Below are 16,043 nucleotides of genomic sequence, written 5' to 3' on the forward strand. Positions count from 1 at the left end.
TCGATGCTGATTCTTATCAACCCCATAGGACAGGGTAGAACTGTGCCTGTGGGTTTCTGGGAAATCTTCGTTCTTGCACAGATGGCTGGTGGTTTTGAACCGTTGATGCTGTGGTTACCAGCTCCGTGTGCCATTCGGGCTCTTTCAGTTCTATTCTATCCCAACCCGTTCTATAGAGTGACTATGTGTCAGCACTGACTTGATAGCAGGCAGTTTGGACTCTGTATAGTTCTGTTTAAATGCTTAAATTGGCCTTTTGTTTAAATCGCCACTACAAGGACACCTGGTATCACAACTTGCTGTGCCAGCGTTTTCCTAATCCGTGTAAAAATACTCTGTAGCTTAAAAATAAAATAAGTGTGCTACCTGTACCCCACATGCCGACCTTTCCCTAAGCGTATCCTTCCTCTTGATCCCAGGGGACACTCAGGACCAAGTCTGCCAGCGCCTGGCACAGAGCCAGTATCCGAGTGCACACACATGCGGGCTCACAGGGCCCTGTGATGTTATGTTGGCAATGTCCTTAATGTGAGGGCCAGCATGAGTTAGGCTCCCACTTCTACCCCTAAGCAGGTGTACACGGAGGGGGGCAACTAGGGGTGGTCGGGGTGTCAGAGGAGGAAAACTGCAGGTCTCCAAGAAATACCCGAGACTTCTGGAACCTGCATTTGACTAGCGTGTATCTCAACTCTTTTAAGTATTTGCTTTTCAATCGGAGAGCTAGCTGGGGGGACTGAGTCTGGGAATAATTGGTCATGTGAAATTAACTCTCCAGGAGGACGTACACATCATAATCATCATCTTCTGTGTCGCTCGTCACAGTTCTTTTGGATGGCGCTGCTGGTCTCCTGCATACACACGGCAGAGTCATTAACATCGTAGGCTGGATTTACTTGGGCTGCATTTTCCTCAGATAAAGTGGTATTTCTGGATTGTTGGATAGTTGAGGATTTCTGAAATCAACTGCACGTTTGCCCAGGGGTGGCTGGCCAACAGTTAAACGCCCTCAATCGACTTGAGTGACTGATAAAGGGCCAGTAAAAGCAGCAACCGTAGGGCTGGCCGCAGGCAAAGGGTATGCTCCTGGGGGCAGAACACAAGTCGGACTTGCTCTGCAACAGGTAAGGATGCTGAGGCGGCTAGAGGTGGTTCTGCAGACATGGTCAGAGCTATAAACCAAAGCATCGTAAAGCCGGGAATAGGGCTTTGGGATGACCAGGTTCCAATTCCACTTGAGTGTTAAACCACTGGAAGACTGTTGAGGAACAGGATAACAGGAGTCTCAAAATATCACCCCCAGGTACCTATCTACCTAGCGCAGGTCAGAAGGCTTCAGTGTGTCCGTGTACAACTGATCTCTTCCAAGAGAGCGAGAGCACTCGGCGCGGCACGTCCAGGAGGAAAGGTCTGGGGCGTGCCTCGCCACCAGAAGCTCCTACACGGACCCCAAGGTTTGATTAAGTTGGTACATAACATTCAGGGCACATTTCACATTTATTACCCTTTTCAGCCTCACGATTGTTCTCCCCTCCTTCCTACTTCTTTGAAATGCACCCTACCCAACTGGACTTGGCCTTCCCCAGTATTGTGCTCTCCCATTAAAGGTCAAAAACTTCTGCTAACTTGGCCGGTCAGCGCAAGTGCTTGTCATTGATTGCTTGCTTTCCATGGCCAAAGGAAACCCAAATTCCTCAGTGCCTTTTTAGACCTGTGAGCATCTTTTTGCTGTGTGTGTGTGTGTGTGTGTGTGTGTGTGTGTGTGTGTGTGTACTGGTTCTCAGAATCGGCCGTGTGGGCAGCTTTTCAGGCTCTGAACCAAGCGCTCTTGGCAGCCTTTCTTCTGCTCTTTCTGGAGGACATCCTCCTCCCCTCCTCTCTGTGGGAATCCCGGCCCCGCCCGGGGGTAAGGGACTGAGGAGCAGGCAGACTACCTGGGGCAAACAAGGGTGAATCTGAGTCACCAGGAGTCTGATGACCTTCCATTTGTTATCTGTTTCCATGGCCACATCTGGGGCTCAAGGACAGACGGCAGCCCTCCTTAACAACCTCCCCTGGCTCCCGGTGGCTTGTGGGATCAACAAGCTGCGTGGGAGGCCATTTGTACCCTAGCTCTGAGCCCACTTCTCACCTCCTTCGGTCCTTTCCTCCCGAGTCTCCATTCCAATGTGTACAGAGGAACGTCTTGCTCTTTCAGGACCCAGCTCAAGCATCACCCTTCCCACTCCTTTAGGAGCCTTCTCAGGCCGCTAGGATGGGAACTGGGTGCTTCCCTTTGGGTTCCGACAGACCCACGTGTTTACCTACTTCCAGGCGTGTGCCCCACGGTGCTGGAACGCTTGGCTTAAGTCGGCCGTTCTCATCCTCCACCCTCTAGTGAGTCTTATTTATTTGGGTGTCAGCCAGGCCTGACTTTGGGCACCTGCTGCTTAGCAGGTGCTCAGAAAATGTTCACCGAGTGAATGGAGGGAAGGGGGGAGGAGAGATGTGGCCTTTTCTTAATTCAGTGAGCAGGACGAGACAGGAGGCACTGCTCCAGTATGGAGTGCACCGGTGTTTTAAGAAAACTTGCTTTCAAACCTGTGACCCACGTTCGCGGTGAAGTAAAAGCTTTTTATTCTTTCCGTAGCACAGATCGCCGCACAGTGATCACAGTGGTAAGGTTATAATCAGATGCTGGACAGATGAGCAGCCAAAGAACGTTATACAATAACAAAACCTCATCAGCCACATATCAGACACAAATTGAGACATCAAGAGAATGTGTTTACATGGCTAAAAAGAAGACATATAATTACAGTAACCAGATCCATACAACTAGGGCAAAGAAAGCTACATAACAGAAAGGCCTCTGACAAGCTTTTAAACGATCATACATTATAGACATACCAATTTGAGATCTGAAGCAGCTTGTAGCACCAACATGTTGGTAGGACCAGGGGAGGAACAGGACCACTGGGTTGAAGCCTCTGAGAACAGAGATCTCAGTCACCAGGGGTTTCAAACCTATCTTACAGATGGAGACACGGCGGTCCATAGAGGCGAAGTGCCTTGTCCAAAGTCATACCACACAGGGTTGGCAGGGAAGATGACATGGGGACAGACAGCCAGGCCACCGGCTGCAAGTTAAATGCTCTACATTTGAATACACATCATCATTCTATCAGACATGGTCCACTCACAGGGCTATCGTACAAGACCATCAATAAATCCAGAGCACATTCTGACATTACTGGATGCATCACAGACAGATATGTCCTGCAATTCGCTTCTTGGGTCTCTGTCTTGGGAATCAGAACACGGCGTGGCCAGGCCAACGCACGATCTAGGTGCGAAATGAGGGGGGCGGGGTCAGAGAGGGGGACTCTGAAGAGGAGGTTGGGCACATCTCCACTCCCCAATGAGCCTAGGTCTCAAAAAGACTGAATCAGTTGTATAAAGTTTTCTTCTGAGAGTGTAAAGATTAGTACAGTATACAAAACAGTTCAAATGGAGAGGTTTTTCCTTTAATAGATGTGGCACCTTTTGTTTTAATAAGATAGGGGACATTTAGAAACCTGACTCTTTATTAAAAATAAGAGTATTTCGCTGTAACCCAGAGCTTGAGAACCAACGTATATAAAGTGTTTTACCAATTGGAAAAAAAAAGTGTTTCTGTAAAATACTCGGGAATCATAAAATGCTGTCTCGCACCTCTTTACAGGGTGTGCAGGCTTCAGCTGGACAGATTTATGTTTGAACGAACGAGGGTTTAAGTGCTATTACTGCTGTTAACAGGAGCCCCACTGAAGGACAAAGCGCCTTGAGCGTATTCAAATAGCTCTCTGCAAATGAAGCCAGGGGGTTGTGTGTGTGCCAGTACGTGTGTCACTGGAGTCAGAACTGGGAAAATCCCAGGCGAAGGACACCCATCTGTCATCAAACCAATGCTGGAGGGCCGTTACAGCGGGCTTCCGAAGTCTAAGAAAGCCTGCTAAGTCAAAGTGGCTTCTGAGCCTAACTGCAGACACAGATTTTTCTACATAGACTCTGGGTCCAGCATCATAGGATGGGAGCCATGGTTTTTCTTACACGCATTCTGCACCTGGTCAGCAAGTTGCGCCACTTTCAGAATCATAGCCTTTTGGTTTCTCTGGCCGGCGACAGGAAAATGAAATCTTCTGGGACCTCGGGTTCACACCGTAGCATGATAAGCATGATAACAAACAACGGACAGACATTGTTTCCAGAGGGGTAAAGAGAAGGCCAGTACTCAAAAGTCCACCACACTGGCTACCAGTGATGTACAGACAGTGGCGCAAAAGCCATTCCATGGAACTAGCTGCATTATAAATACTTAACAGAACATATTACAAATTGGAGCGAAAATAAAATTGGTGCTCTGAAACTATTGGCAGAAAAATAGATGTATGGGAAAAAAGAAAGTCCCGTTAAATAAAGCATCCAATGTAAAGTTGTCTGTTTAATGTGCATTTCAAACGTCCCCTTTTGGAAAGTCAGAACCATCCTTTCTCCTACCCAGGTGCCTATGATTTCCTCGGGAGCTGGCTATCTCAGCTGCTGGAACAGCACAGAAGGGCTGGCTCAATTCTGACGTGGTCTTGGGAAGGTGAGGGCAGTTCGCAAGGACCCTGGGGAAATGCAGAGACTGAGCGTTTTTCACACAGTGCTGGATCTGCACACACATCGTGGACCCAACATTCAAACCCTGCACCACAGATGCTGAGGGGCGTGTAAGAGATGGGCCGATGCACAGACTGGGGCTGAATCCTTGTAGAAACGCGGTCCTTCATGAGAAGTCGCTTTTAAGGAGCTGGAGTCAAGGCTTAGTATATGGTTTGGGCTCCTAGATTAGAATTTAGAGAGGGCCTCGCTCCCTTTTTGATAAAGTCTACAGGCCCTGTGGCCATGAGAGAGTCCTTCTCTGGGTGTTCCCACTGGAAATTCCCAGGGTGGGAGGAAGAAAATCAAGGAACTGGGTACACGGCTGCTGGTACAGGTGAGGCCCTGGGAGCAGCCCACTCCTCGTGGAGTGCTTGTGGACAGGGTAGCAATGACACTCCAGATATCTGAGGGCAGTTTACGGATTGTAACACCTGGCACATGGCCTGTGGACATGCACCACCCGCATGGGGCTGGAAAGGCAAGCATCATGCCTGCAGTGGATGCTCTGGCAGAGGAAAGATGGCGGGGAGTGGCGAGGGAGAGACCTAAACTTCCAAAGCTGGGCAGTGAGGAGCTGGATTGTACACCTTCCTGCTCCTCACGGGGCTGAGCTCGCGGCCCCCGTCCGTCTCTCTCCAGCATCGGGCGGACGGACCTCTCAGAGGTGGCAGCAGTCCACCCAGGGTCTCCTCCCCCTTTCCAGGGCCCTTGTGAATGGATACCTCCTAATAGAAAAAAAAGGCATTTTTGTTTGGTTTTTAAATTTTAATTGGCACAGGTTTTTGTAACCCAGGAGGCCCGTAAGGTTTCGAGAAGGGAGCGAGAGGGCCTGTAAGGGTTCGAGAGGGGACTCCAGGATCTGCTCTCCCGTGACCTGACACTTTTGGAAGTTCCTTCATTTTGGCACGGTGACTCTGTGAAAGCAAGTTTTGTTCTACCCACCTCCCTACAGCTCACGATAAAGAAAGCAACTTTGGGAGTTGAGGAACTGTTAATATGGAGACAGAAAAAAAGTTTCAACTAGGAAAGAAGCTCTTTGATCCATGGATACACAAAGGCATATATATATATATATATACACACATACGCCTAAAACCACCACCTCCCACCCACCCCCACACTGTCATATACTGTACAGATTGGCACAAACTTTATTTACTAACACAAAACGAGTGACAGGGCTTTAGGATCTAAGTAACTCAGCATTTTAATCTAGACAGGTGCTTAGGCAGCTCAAGACTTGGCAGAAGGAATGACACGTATCTTTGAACATCTATGTGTTTTTAAGAAGACCAACATTCCTGATACACTAACTCACGATGACACCACAGTTACCAAATGGGAAACCAAACAGTTATTCTCTATGGAATCAGGTGAGGGTGTTTTAGAGAAAGGGCAGCATGGCGAACAAAGACTTCAGAGTCCAGGGTTCCAAGGTAAGAGCATTTTTGTTATTAGCAGTGGGTACACCAAAGAAGCCGAAGGTGAATCTCTCCAAGGAGCGGCGCGAGACGCAGCCTGCCTTGTGGAGAGAGGGGAGTGGCATGGCGCTTCCCCTATAAGATGATGCAGGTCTTCTTATCCTTGAAGGGGTTTTCTGAAGCTGGAATCCCCACCAGCAGGGGGTCATTCCTGGCATGCTCCTCGCAGTAGGACATGAGGTCCGCTGACGCCTTGGAAACCTGGCAGGGACACAAAGCAGCATCAACACACCTTCTGTTCCAAACCCCAAACACATCCCAGGGACTGGATGGGATAATGGCACTGACAGAGGATGGGATTTTCCATGAACTTTGTGAAACCCCCTCGCACTGGAATGCGAACCCACAGGGCAGGATGGCTGCTGGGAAACAAGATAATCAAAGTCTCCAACAACCACTGCCAGGTAATCTTATTAATGACAAAAAGGCAAGGAGCCTGGGAAATGGAGATCTTGTGCTAAGGCACATCACTGGTGAGACAAGTGACCTCACTGGGACCCACCACCACCTCGCCTAGTCAGGGCTCCTGCCCACACATTCCACTCTAACCAGCAGCTGGGAGCCCCAGGCAAAGGGGGGGGGTTGCTGGAAAATAAGTGGCCTGGATTCTTCTGAACAGACTGTTTGATAATTGCTAGTATTCTTGACTGTGGTCCTTGTAATAAGGTCACAGACAAGCACCCCACTGCAGTGAGGGGCTACACGGTAAAGGACGGAGTGCGAAGTCATGATAACTGCAAATAACTGCCAAATGGTTGAAACAAGAAATATGCCTGATGCAACTGAAGTATGGATTGTTATAGGGGCTGGAAGAGCCACCAATAAAATGATCTTTTAATAAATAATTAATTAAAAATTATATGTGGTTTGTGTGTATGCGTGTTTGTATGCATGTGTGCGCTTGTTTGCTTGCGTGCATGCATACGTGTGTGTTGAAAGAGTAAGAGAGAAAGCAAATGTGGCAAAATATTAACCATCAAATCTTGACAAAGGGTAAATGGGCAAATTGGTGCAAACCATCAAGCACTGGACTACTGGCCCAAAGGTTGCTGCTCTGAACCCACCCAGTGGCTTTGGGAAAGGCAGGGCTGGCAATCTGCTCTGCAAAGCCACAGCCTTGACCACCAGTGGAGCCCAACTCCTCTGCTCCCTTGGGGTCCCCCATGGGCGGGATTCTAGTCCATGGCCACCACCGCCACCACCAAAGGGTAGGGAAGTGTTCACTGTCACACGCTCCTGCAGACTGGCGCTGTTTTCTGGACGACAGTGAAGGGGGTCGGAGGGTGCAGTGCAGAAAAGGGAAAGTGTACACGCACCAAGGGAAGGTGATGCCTTTAGTTTCTATCCAGTAAAGAAGAGACTGGAATCCAGCCCTGGCCGCTGGGCAAGGAGAGCCAGGATTTGAAGCGTGGTGACTGACAGTTAAGGAAGGGGCTTTGGGGGGGAGAGGGGGGGTCAAAGGCAGGCCACAGCCAGCGCGGGCAGATGCAGTGCCCAACTCTGGTGGAAGTTACAAATGAAATATGCCATCCCAATTTCAGGAGCCAGCAGAGGCGGCCAGGCAGAGTAATCAGATCAGGGTCAAGTACAGCACAGCCTGCACCATGCTTCTGAGACAGGCGACGGTCTCCTGGCCCGGAGGAGGAATCTATCAGGTGACTGCTTCAGTTTTCAGGAAACAGCATTAGTCACAGCATTCCAGGGCACGCCCCCCTCAGCTCTCCCTTGGGATGGAGGAGGAAACTACTTCAAAGTCAGGTGACCTGACACATACATCCGGGCTTCTCTCTGAGCTCCCAGCTATAGCTGCCATTACTCACCCTGGTCACTGCAGTGTGCACGCACTGAAAAAGAGACAAGGCCCCCAAAAGGAGGACCCTCCCCCGCACTCAACCATTGACTTATTATGCCAGGTTACCCCAGCTGTACCGATAACTGCAGAACAGGAAATCAATTCCAGAGAGATGACAGTGGTGCTGATGAACGCCAACTGAAATCCCCGTCCCTAGGTGGAACAAAGTGATCACGGGACTTGACCGGGTTCATTCAGGGAAGGCGAGTCCTCAGGAAATCCTGCCTAGTGTTTTAGGTTTTTTATACAAACAGAGAGGGAAGCTCAGACGGTGAGTGGGCTGTTGATCCATCAAGTGCGGTTCAGCTCTGTGCTAGGTAGAAATGAAAGTTAGGATCCTGAGCCTCTCAGCTTGCTCTAGGAAAATCCCCACGGCATCAAAGCCTACCATTTTTGTCAAGTTTACTAAGCCCCACGTGACCCGGTGTGTGTCAGAATGGGAAGGCGCTGCATTCAGTCTGCGATGGTGGAATCTGCAGAAGTAAATCATTTGCCCTTTCCTTCTGGTCTCTCTAGGTGGAGACGAACCTCCAACCTTTTGGTTAATAGATGAGTGCATTAGCTGTTTGCACCACCCCAACACATAAAAAGCATCCAGCTCACTGCCATCGAGTCAATTCTGACACACAGTGACTCTATAGGACAGGGTAGAACTGCCCCTGAGTTTCCAGATTGAAACTCTTTACAGGAGCAGAAAACCTCTTCTTTCTCCCGTGGAGCGGCTGGTGGTTTCAAACTGCCCACCTTACAGTTAGCCCAATGCAGAACCATTACACCACTTGGGCTCCTCTTGCACTGCGGAGGAACTCCTCAATGCCATCACCTTCTCTGAATTCGGCCCAGTCTTGGGAGCGGGGTTGCACTTTGTCAGAAAGCATGGCTGCTCCGATGGAGGCTTCTTACCTTGATTCTCTCGATGGAGGCTTCCAGCCTTAACTGCTGCACCGTTCTCCTTGCCTGGGCTACGTTGTTCGTGCTTGCCGTTTTGCTGGACATCTTCAGTGGCTGTTTCTACCTGAAATCTGAAGGGAATGTCTTTTTTAAATACGAAGGCGTTGCATTAAAGACAGAGAACATCTGTTCCCAATTATCACATTTACTCTGAAGCCGTTTTCAAAATACTCCTCAGGGTGACTGAGGTGTCCACACTTGCTGCTACCTGAGCACCTCCCCACGCCCTTCATTCGCAGAAGTCCAGCACAAGCAGTTTAGTTAGTGCGTCCGAACACACAGCACGCATGGAGCCAGTTCCCAGATTTTCCCCAAGAGACAACCATACATGAACAGGGTGCCTCCCAGTATACGTGGGCCGGTGCAATCAGAGGTCACACTTTGGGTGGAGTGTAAAGTTGCCAGAGAGTAGATTCCAATTCATGGTGGCCCAGGGGTGTGGCTGGGTTCCAAAGGGTTGTCAAGGGTGATTTGGGGGAAGTAGAGCACCAGGCCTTTCTTCTGAGGCGCCTCTAGGTAGACTCAAACATCCAATCTTTCAGTTAGCAGCTGAGCGTGTTAACTGTATGCAACACTCCAGTGTAAAATGACTGCTCCCTGAGGCCAATCATAAAGGAATTAAAGAATTCTTCCAACCTCTTTAGTCTGCACCTTGATTGCACCTTTGATCAATTTCAGACTAAAGACGCTGGGGATTGGAATGCGAAAGTTGGAAGCCAAGAGGAAGGATGGGTGGTTGGGAAAGATGGCCTTGCCAACCAAAGCGATGCTGGATATGGGATGATAAAAGTTTGCAAGACCAGGGACGGCTTCACTGCAAATGCCGGTGTGTGACAGAATGAATGGTGACTATACACAAAGAACAGGCCAGATGGAACGCAAGGAACCAAAGGGGCTACATCTATGGAAACAAGGCAAAGCCCCAAATCATGTCATCTGTCAAGGCTGACGGTGGAATAGGCAATCATTTGCTCATACTCAAGTTTCAAGTTGAAGCGGAAGCATATTAAAACAAGTCTAAGACAGCCAAAATGAAATGTAGAGACCATGTCAAGACCAGGTTGATCCATCGGATAGTGAAAACTGAAGACGCAATCCAGATGCACTGAAGAGTTCCCGGACACTGCATGAAGGGCATCACCCAGGAAGAACACAAAAGGTCATTAAAAAGACAGGACAGGAAGAAAAGACCAAAGTAGAACCTTGCTCTTGAATGTGGAGAAGCTAAAGCAACCGTGAGAAAAGATGAAATAAAAGATCTACACATAAATTTTCAATGGGCAGCTCAAGAAGACAAAGTAACATGTAACAATGAAATGCGCAAAGACCCGTAGTTAGAAAATCGAAAGGGAAGAACGTGGTCAGTATTTTTCAAGCTGAAAGAACTGAAGAAAAACTTCAAGCCTGAAGTTCAGGCTAGACTCAGAAGCAGACCTGGAACAAGGGATCCGTTGCTGGTGCCAGATGGATCTTGGGCATGAGCCTAGGAGACCAGGAAGCTGTTACACGTGTCTTATTGACTGTGCAAAGGCACTGGACTGTGTGAACCACATGGGTAACCCTGGGAGTGGGCGTCCAGAACATGTCATTGTCCTCATGTGCAATTTGTACATGGATCAAGAGGCAGTTGTCTGAACCGAACAAGGGAGTACTGCATGGCTTAACATCTGGAAAGTGTGTGTCAAGGTTGCATCCTTTTATATCATTCAATCTCTATTTGGGCAGCTAGTGCAAGAAACTAGACTAAGTGAAGGAAGATTCATTGACAATCAGCAATATGCTGGCAACATGGCCTTGCTTGCTGAAAACAACGAGGGCTTGAAATACCGATGGAGATGAAAGCCTATGAAAGCCTACAGCTTCCGATATGGATTACATCTCAAGCTAAAGAAAACTAATAACCAATAAGCAAACATATCAGATGACTGAGAAAAGATCAGAGTTGTCAAAGATTTCATTTTATTGGAAGCACAATTAATGCCCATACAAGGAACAATCAAGCAATCGAGCAATATATTGGTAAGACCAATTTGCTGCAAAAGATCTTTTAAAAAAGTTTTGTTAGCACTTCATCCACATGACTTACAGGTAAATAATTCCACCCTATCAAGAAGAATTATACAATTATCACCACATTCAATTCTAGAACATATTCCTCCTTGTACTTATTGTTGCTCGTGTAATTATTTTTTTCGAATTGTGGCAAAAACATACACAAAGAAACATTCTCCAATTCAGCAATTTCTACGTGTATGAGTCCACTGCCATGAGTCATCCGCTTCGTGTTGTACAGACATTATCGGCAACCCTTTCCAGATCATTCCACCATCATCAATACAAACTCAGTGCCTACTAAGCAGCAACTTTTCCCCTTCACCATGGTAACCATTAGTCACGTTTGGTTTCTTTTCTTAGTAGTTTTCTTGATGTAATATTTACATACCATACACTTCCAAGATTAAATGCTTTTTATAAAGAGTTTATTAAAAAAAGTTGTATATACCTCACCCCAGTCAGTTCTAGTGCTCCCCGTCATTTCTGCATCCATGGTTTGCTCCCCAAGCCACCTCCCCCCTCCCTACCCCCACCCCTCTCTACATTCCTCTAAACCATTTGTCAGTTATTCTCTATGCACCCACGTCTTCTTTGCTTTACAAACTGGGAAACCCAACAAAAACAATAAGAAACACATGTAAAACAAAACAGCAAAAAGAAATTAGTAATGATACTACAAAGAAATAAATATGAATAAAGAGTGAAAAAGAAAAGACCATTATTAATATTTAAAAGACCAGAGAATAAGTGTCTTTCCTGGAATGGAAGAGAAATACTTCAAACTAGAGAGAATTCAGGTTGGGTCAAGAGAGAGACCAACTGACCAAGCATTGTATTACACCATGGTTCCATCCACCACAATCAAGTTTGCAATATCTCTACTATTACAATCGCTGTGTGATGGTAAAGCTTTGGAGTCCCTTGTCTGTGGCTAGAGGGGATCTTCCAGAGGCGTAATCTTTCTAGATAGCCTGTGGATGGATTTGTGGCTCCCACGGTCCTACAATAGCCTTCTACAAATTGGGTGTTCACAATTTAAGCTCTGATATTTTCCCCTTCGTCATATTTGGGTTTTGTTATTGTCATCTCTGAATCACACAGGCTGGTGAGTTTCTCCCATGCGAACCTAGTTGATGCCTCACTTAGATGGCTGCTTGTCTGAATACAAGTCTTTAAGACCCCAGATACTATTCCAATTGCTAGCCGGGCACCATTTGCTTTCTTCAGCACACTTTGCTGTAGCACCCTTATCTTCAGTGATTATTTCATAAAGGGGAATATCTTATCATAACTATCTGTTCTTGGACTAGGGCTAGTGTTAAGTGGGAGCCCAGACTCCATCTGCTTGCTTATGGGTTATAAATCACTTTACTTTGGTGGTCTCGCATTATGACAAAAACAAAAGCCCCTAAGAACAACAACAACAAAAAACCAAAAACAAACCAACAAAAGGCAGAAAAACAAAAACCAAAGGAACAACAAAGGAAAACATTGTCAATCAACCCCCCTGGGGTATAAGGCGATTGCAACGGTAACATCAGTAAGTTTTACAATGACGTAGAATGCAAGATGCTGTTGATATGAGGAGCTTACACAAGGACAGTCCGACTGCACGCTGCAGTCCATGCATTGTTGCTTTGTTCAGACTGATTTCTTAATCGACAGATCTGTTTACATTGAGCACGGGGATTGGTGTGAGGAGAAATATCCCTGTATCAATTCTTACAGGGGCAGATCCTTGCCTAACAGATTAAAACCTGTCATATTAATGCAAGAGGAGCATTGAGATACTAAATATATGGTGGTTCTGGGTCCCTTTTCATTGCACACCCACTAAGTCAGGGGTCCCACGCAGGGTTCAATGACTGCCATTTCCAGTCTTGGGGTGGCACTCAGTGCTTCCTCTCCCATCAGAGTCTGTCAGTCCTAAGTCCAGGGGTGCAGGTACTTTGGAGGTAGGGCCTATTTCGTTCAGTCAGGTTCCTACAGTGAGTCCCTCTGGTGTGGCCCTTAGGGCATGCTAGGTTGCCTGCAAGGCCAGTGTTTAAGGTCACCATGGTGCTTAGTCCATGGCGTGGTTCCCCGAGGGTAAGGTAGAAACACAATAGCAGTGTTTACCCAGGAACATAACATCGAGTTTATTGTCCCCTCAGGTCTCCTACAACTGTTGTAGTGTCCTTCCCTTCCCAATGTGAGGCTGCTCCTCCCATCCCCCACCATTCTCTCCAACAGAAATCTCAGCGCCTCCTCTGAAAGGTAGATGCTCCCCTCCCCTGGTCTGAACTTGCTTTTCCAGGAAGGCTCTCCTCTCATTCCTGCAAAGGGCTTGTTGGTTTGCCACAGCCTTGTCTGAATGCTGTGTAGCATAAAGTGGACGGCCTTCTCCCTCTCTCCCGTTCGAGATGGTGTGACCCCAGCCAAGGCAGGTCTCCCCAAAGATCTCTTTCAAAGGCTAACAATGAAGATATGTCATTTTGAGTCAAGGTATCCCCAGTTGCCTCTATGCATGTGAAAGTTGGACAATAAGTGGACAATCAGGAAGACAACAAAAACAACCCCAAACAACAACAACCCGCCGTCGATGTGTTTGAGTTAAGGTGTTGTCGAGGAATATTGAAGGCCTCTTGGTCTGCCAGAGAAACAAACAAATCTGTCTTGGATGAAGTATAACTGGACGCACTGTGGAAGTGAGAACCATGAGACTATGGTGTGTACTTCGGACCAGTTATTAGGAGGGGCCTATGCCAGGACAGGCTTTGGCTGCGGAAAGCAGAGGGTCGGTAAAAAAGGGAGAAAAATTCCTCTCAACGAGATGGAGGGCCGCCGTGGCTGCACAATGGGCTCGAGTGGAACAAGGATGCGGAAGACACAGGCCCAGACATAGGATTGCTATGCGTTAGGCCGCCCTCACTAGCACCTAACAGCAACAACAACAAACAAATTATTTCCTTGTATTTTGGCTCTTAGCCAACGGTTGCCCTCACGCAGCTCCTGCCAATAGACACAGCACAAGGGGGGCAACTCAAGGCACTTCGACAAAGGTGCATTTTTAGGTGCTACCGAGCTATCCAGTCATGCAGAGAATGCCAATCACACAGATCAGAAGGCCTTTCTGCAGGAAAAAGCGGGCATCTCTTTGCTGCAAGATTCTCAGTGACAGAGCAGTAGTACTGCGGTTCAGTGAGGGGCATGCACGGAGTCGCTGAAGCCCTGGACCGCTGACAGTCCCTCCCTTTCATCTCAGCCTGGTGGCCAGGGCACTCGTTCATCCTTCCACCCCCATCATCTGTTTGAGGGCTGGCTCTCCTCTCTGGCCTGGCACCTAGGTTCGAGGCTGCCTTGTCCCCCTCGTTCCCTAGCTACCTGAAGAGGCAAGGAACACCTTGGATCTCGAGCGACCCCGGCCCCACCCCAGTGCCTGGGTTTCCCACTGCACATTCCAAGGAGAAGGCTGCCCGGGGAGGAACCCTGCTTGGTGCCCTGCCATATATGGTTAAGTTTCCTCTCAGCCTGGTGACTGGGGGAAAACGCCAAGCTGGCAGGCCCAGCAGTGGCAACAGGGTGATCGTTTGATGACTCATGGGAGCAGGTGGACAGTAGGTGTGTCTCCCTGGTGCTATGCATGGGCTCAGCAAAGTCTTATGGCAAGGTGGCGCCTGCCACCAAAATAGGCTGACTCAAACTTCTGGGGGTGGGGGGCAATGGGCGCAGCTGCAGGGAGCTTTTCTCCCATAAAAGCTTCGACCAGAAACAACTAGGGAAAAGGCTAGCCACCCACGGGCCCCACAGAGCTCACCACATGGCTACTGGGGTGGTCTGCATGGACGAACACAAACCCTAGAAGGCTCCCCATCACTGCGTGCCAGGCCTGGGCATGGTGCTTGCGCCCTCTGAGGCCAAGGGAAGGTCTGGGTCAAACTCACAAATCAGCTGTGCTTTTAATAGGGTGCAGGGCTTTGACACACGGCCTAACCGGCGAGCGGCACACATGCTGGGGTTTGGATTCTGCTTCTGCCACTGGCTAGCGGGGTGAATCCAGACAGGCTCCGTCACCTCCATGAGCCCTGGTGCTCGGAGTTGTACCGTAAGGATTCGCGCTACCCTCCACATCAAATGTCCGGCCAGCACAGGGCGAGGGCACGCCACACACAGCAGGAACTGTACTTTCCTCCTTTGGGGTCACACGTGGCACACTGCATTGCAATTCCTTGTTTACCTGCCTGCTTCCCTCCCCCACTTCAATATGCTTCGATGGCCTGCGTGTGCGTGAGCCCCAGGCATCCGTCTGTAGCCATGCTGCTACATCGTAACGCAGAGGGGCAGTGAACCAGTGGAACAAACTCTGAGATGGATTGCCACGGGGCTGTGAGGAGGGCGCAGGGCAGGGCGGCGCTGTGCTCTGTGGAGCCCGCACGGAGTATCATGATGGGTTGAATTGACTCGATTGCTCCTCCCAACAACAGGCCCCTCTTGGGGGGCACCTACGGTCCCGTGACAGAATTCTCGCTTTTCATGAGGGGGACTCAGCTCTCCCTCTTGGCCAAGGCACCTATCACCAAGGCTTGCGTGCTGCTATGATGCTGAACGGATGATTTCAACTGAGCATCTACACACAGATGGTAGGAAGAAAGGCCCGGCTTTCTACTTCCGTCAATGAAAATCACATGGTTCACAACGGCCCTACCCGGATCTGCCGGTGGGGCTGTGCACGGCTGTGCAGCATTTTGCTCTGTTGTGAGTGGGTCACCGAGAGTGAGGGACCGATTTCTCTGCTGCCAACAACTGGCCACCCGGCTTCTAAGCAGGACAGAAGGTCTGCTCACAGCGAGTAGACGAGTCCCCTTGGAGCAGGAAGCTCTAGCAATGCAGGAAACTGCAAGGAGGAAGTACGTGGCAGGGCAGGTAGCCGTGCCTTGTCTCAAGGGTTGGGGTGACCTTGTTTGAACCCATGTCCTGTCCTCCAACTCCTCCAGCCAGCCTGCTCCACCTGAGGGAGGCCTGGGGTCTCCTCCCCAGCCACCCCAGCCCCATCTGTGCTCTTA

At 48.9% G+C, this 16,043-nt stretch overlaps 1 protein-coding gene across 5 annotated transcripts in view; it reads right to left on the reverse strand.

Annotated features, from left to right (window-relative positions):
- Positions 1-2,589: 2,589 nt before the first annotated feature.
- Positions 2,590-16,043, reverse strand: part of GNG12 (G protein subunit gamma 12) — a 176,298-nt gene continuing 162,844 nt past the window's right edge. For all 5 annotated transcript variants that reach the window (XM_075557283.1, XM_075557282.1, XM_075557280.1 and 2 more), the window contains 2 exons: positions 8,899-9,017; positions 2,590-6,344 (listed from right to left, as the gene is read on the reverse strand). In XM_075557283.1, the coding sequence (XP_075413398.1) occupies positions 6,219-6,344; positions 8,899-8,991 (219 nt within the window). In that variant the 5' untranslated portion in view covers positions 8,992-9,017 and the 3' untranslated portion in view covers positions 2,590-6,218. The remainder of the gene's footprint in view (positions 6,345-8,898; positions 9,018-16,043) is intronic.

The sequence above is a fragment of the Tenrec ecaudatus genome, chromosome 1, assembly GCF_050624435.1.
Source record: "Tenrec ecaudatus isolate mTenEca1 chromosome 1, mTenEca1.hap1, whole genome shotgun sequence".
NCBI classification, from domain to species: Eukaryota; Metazoa; Chordata; class Mammalia; order Afrosoricida; family Tenrecidae; genus Tenrec; species Tenrec ecaudatus.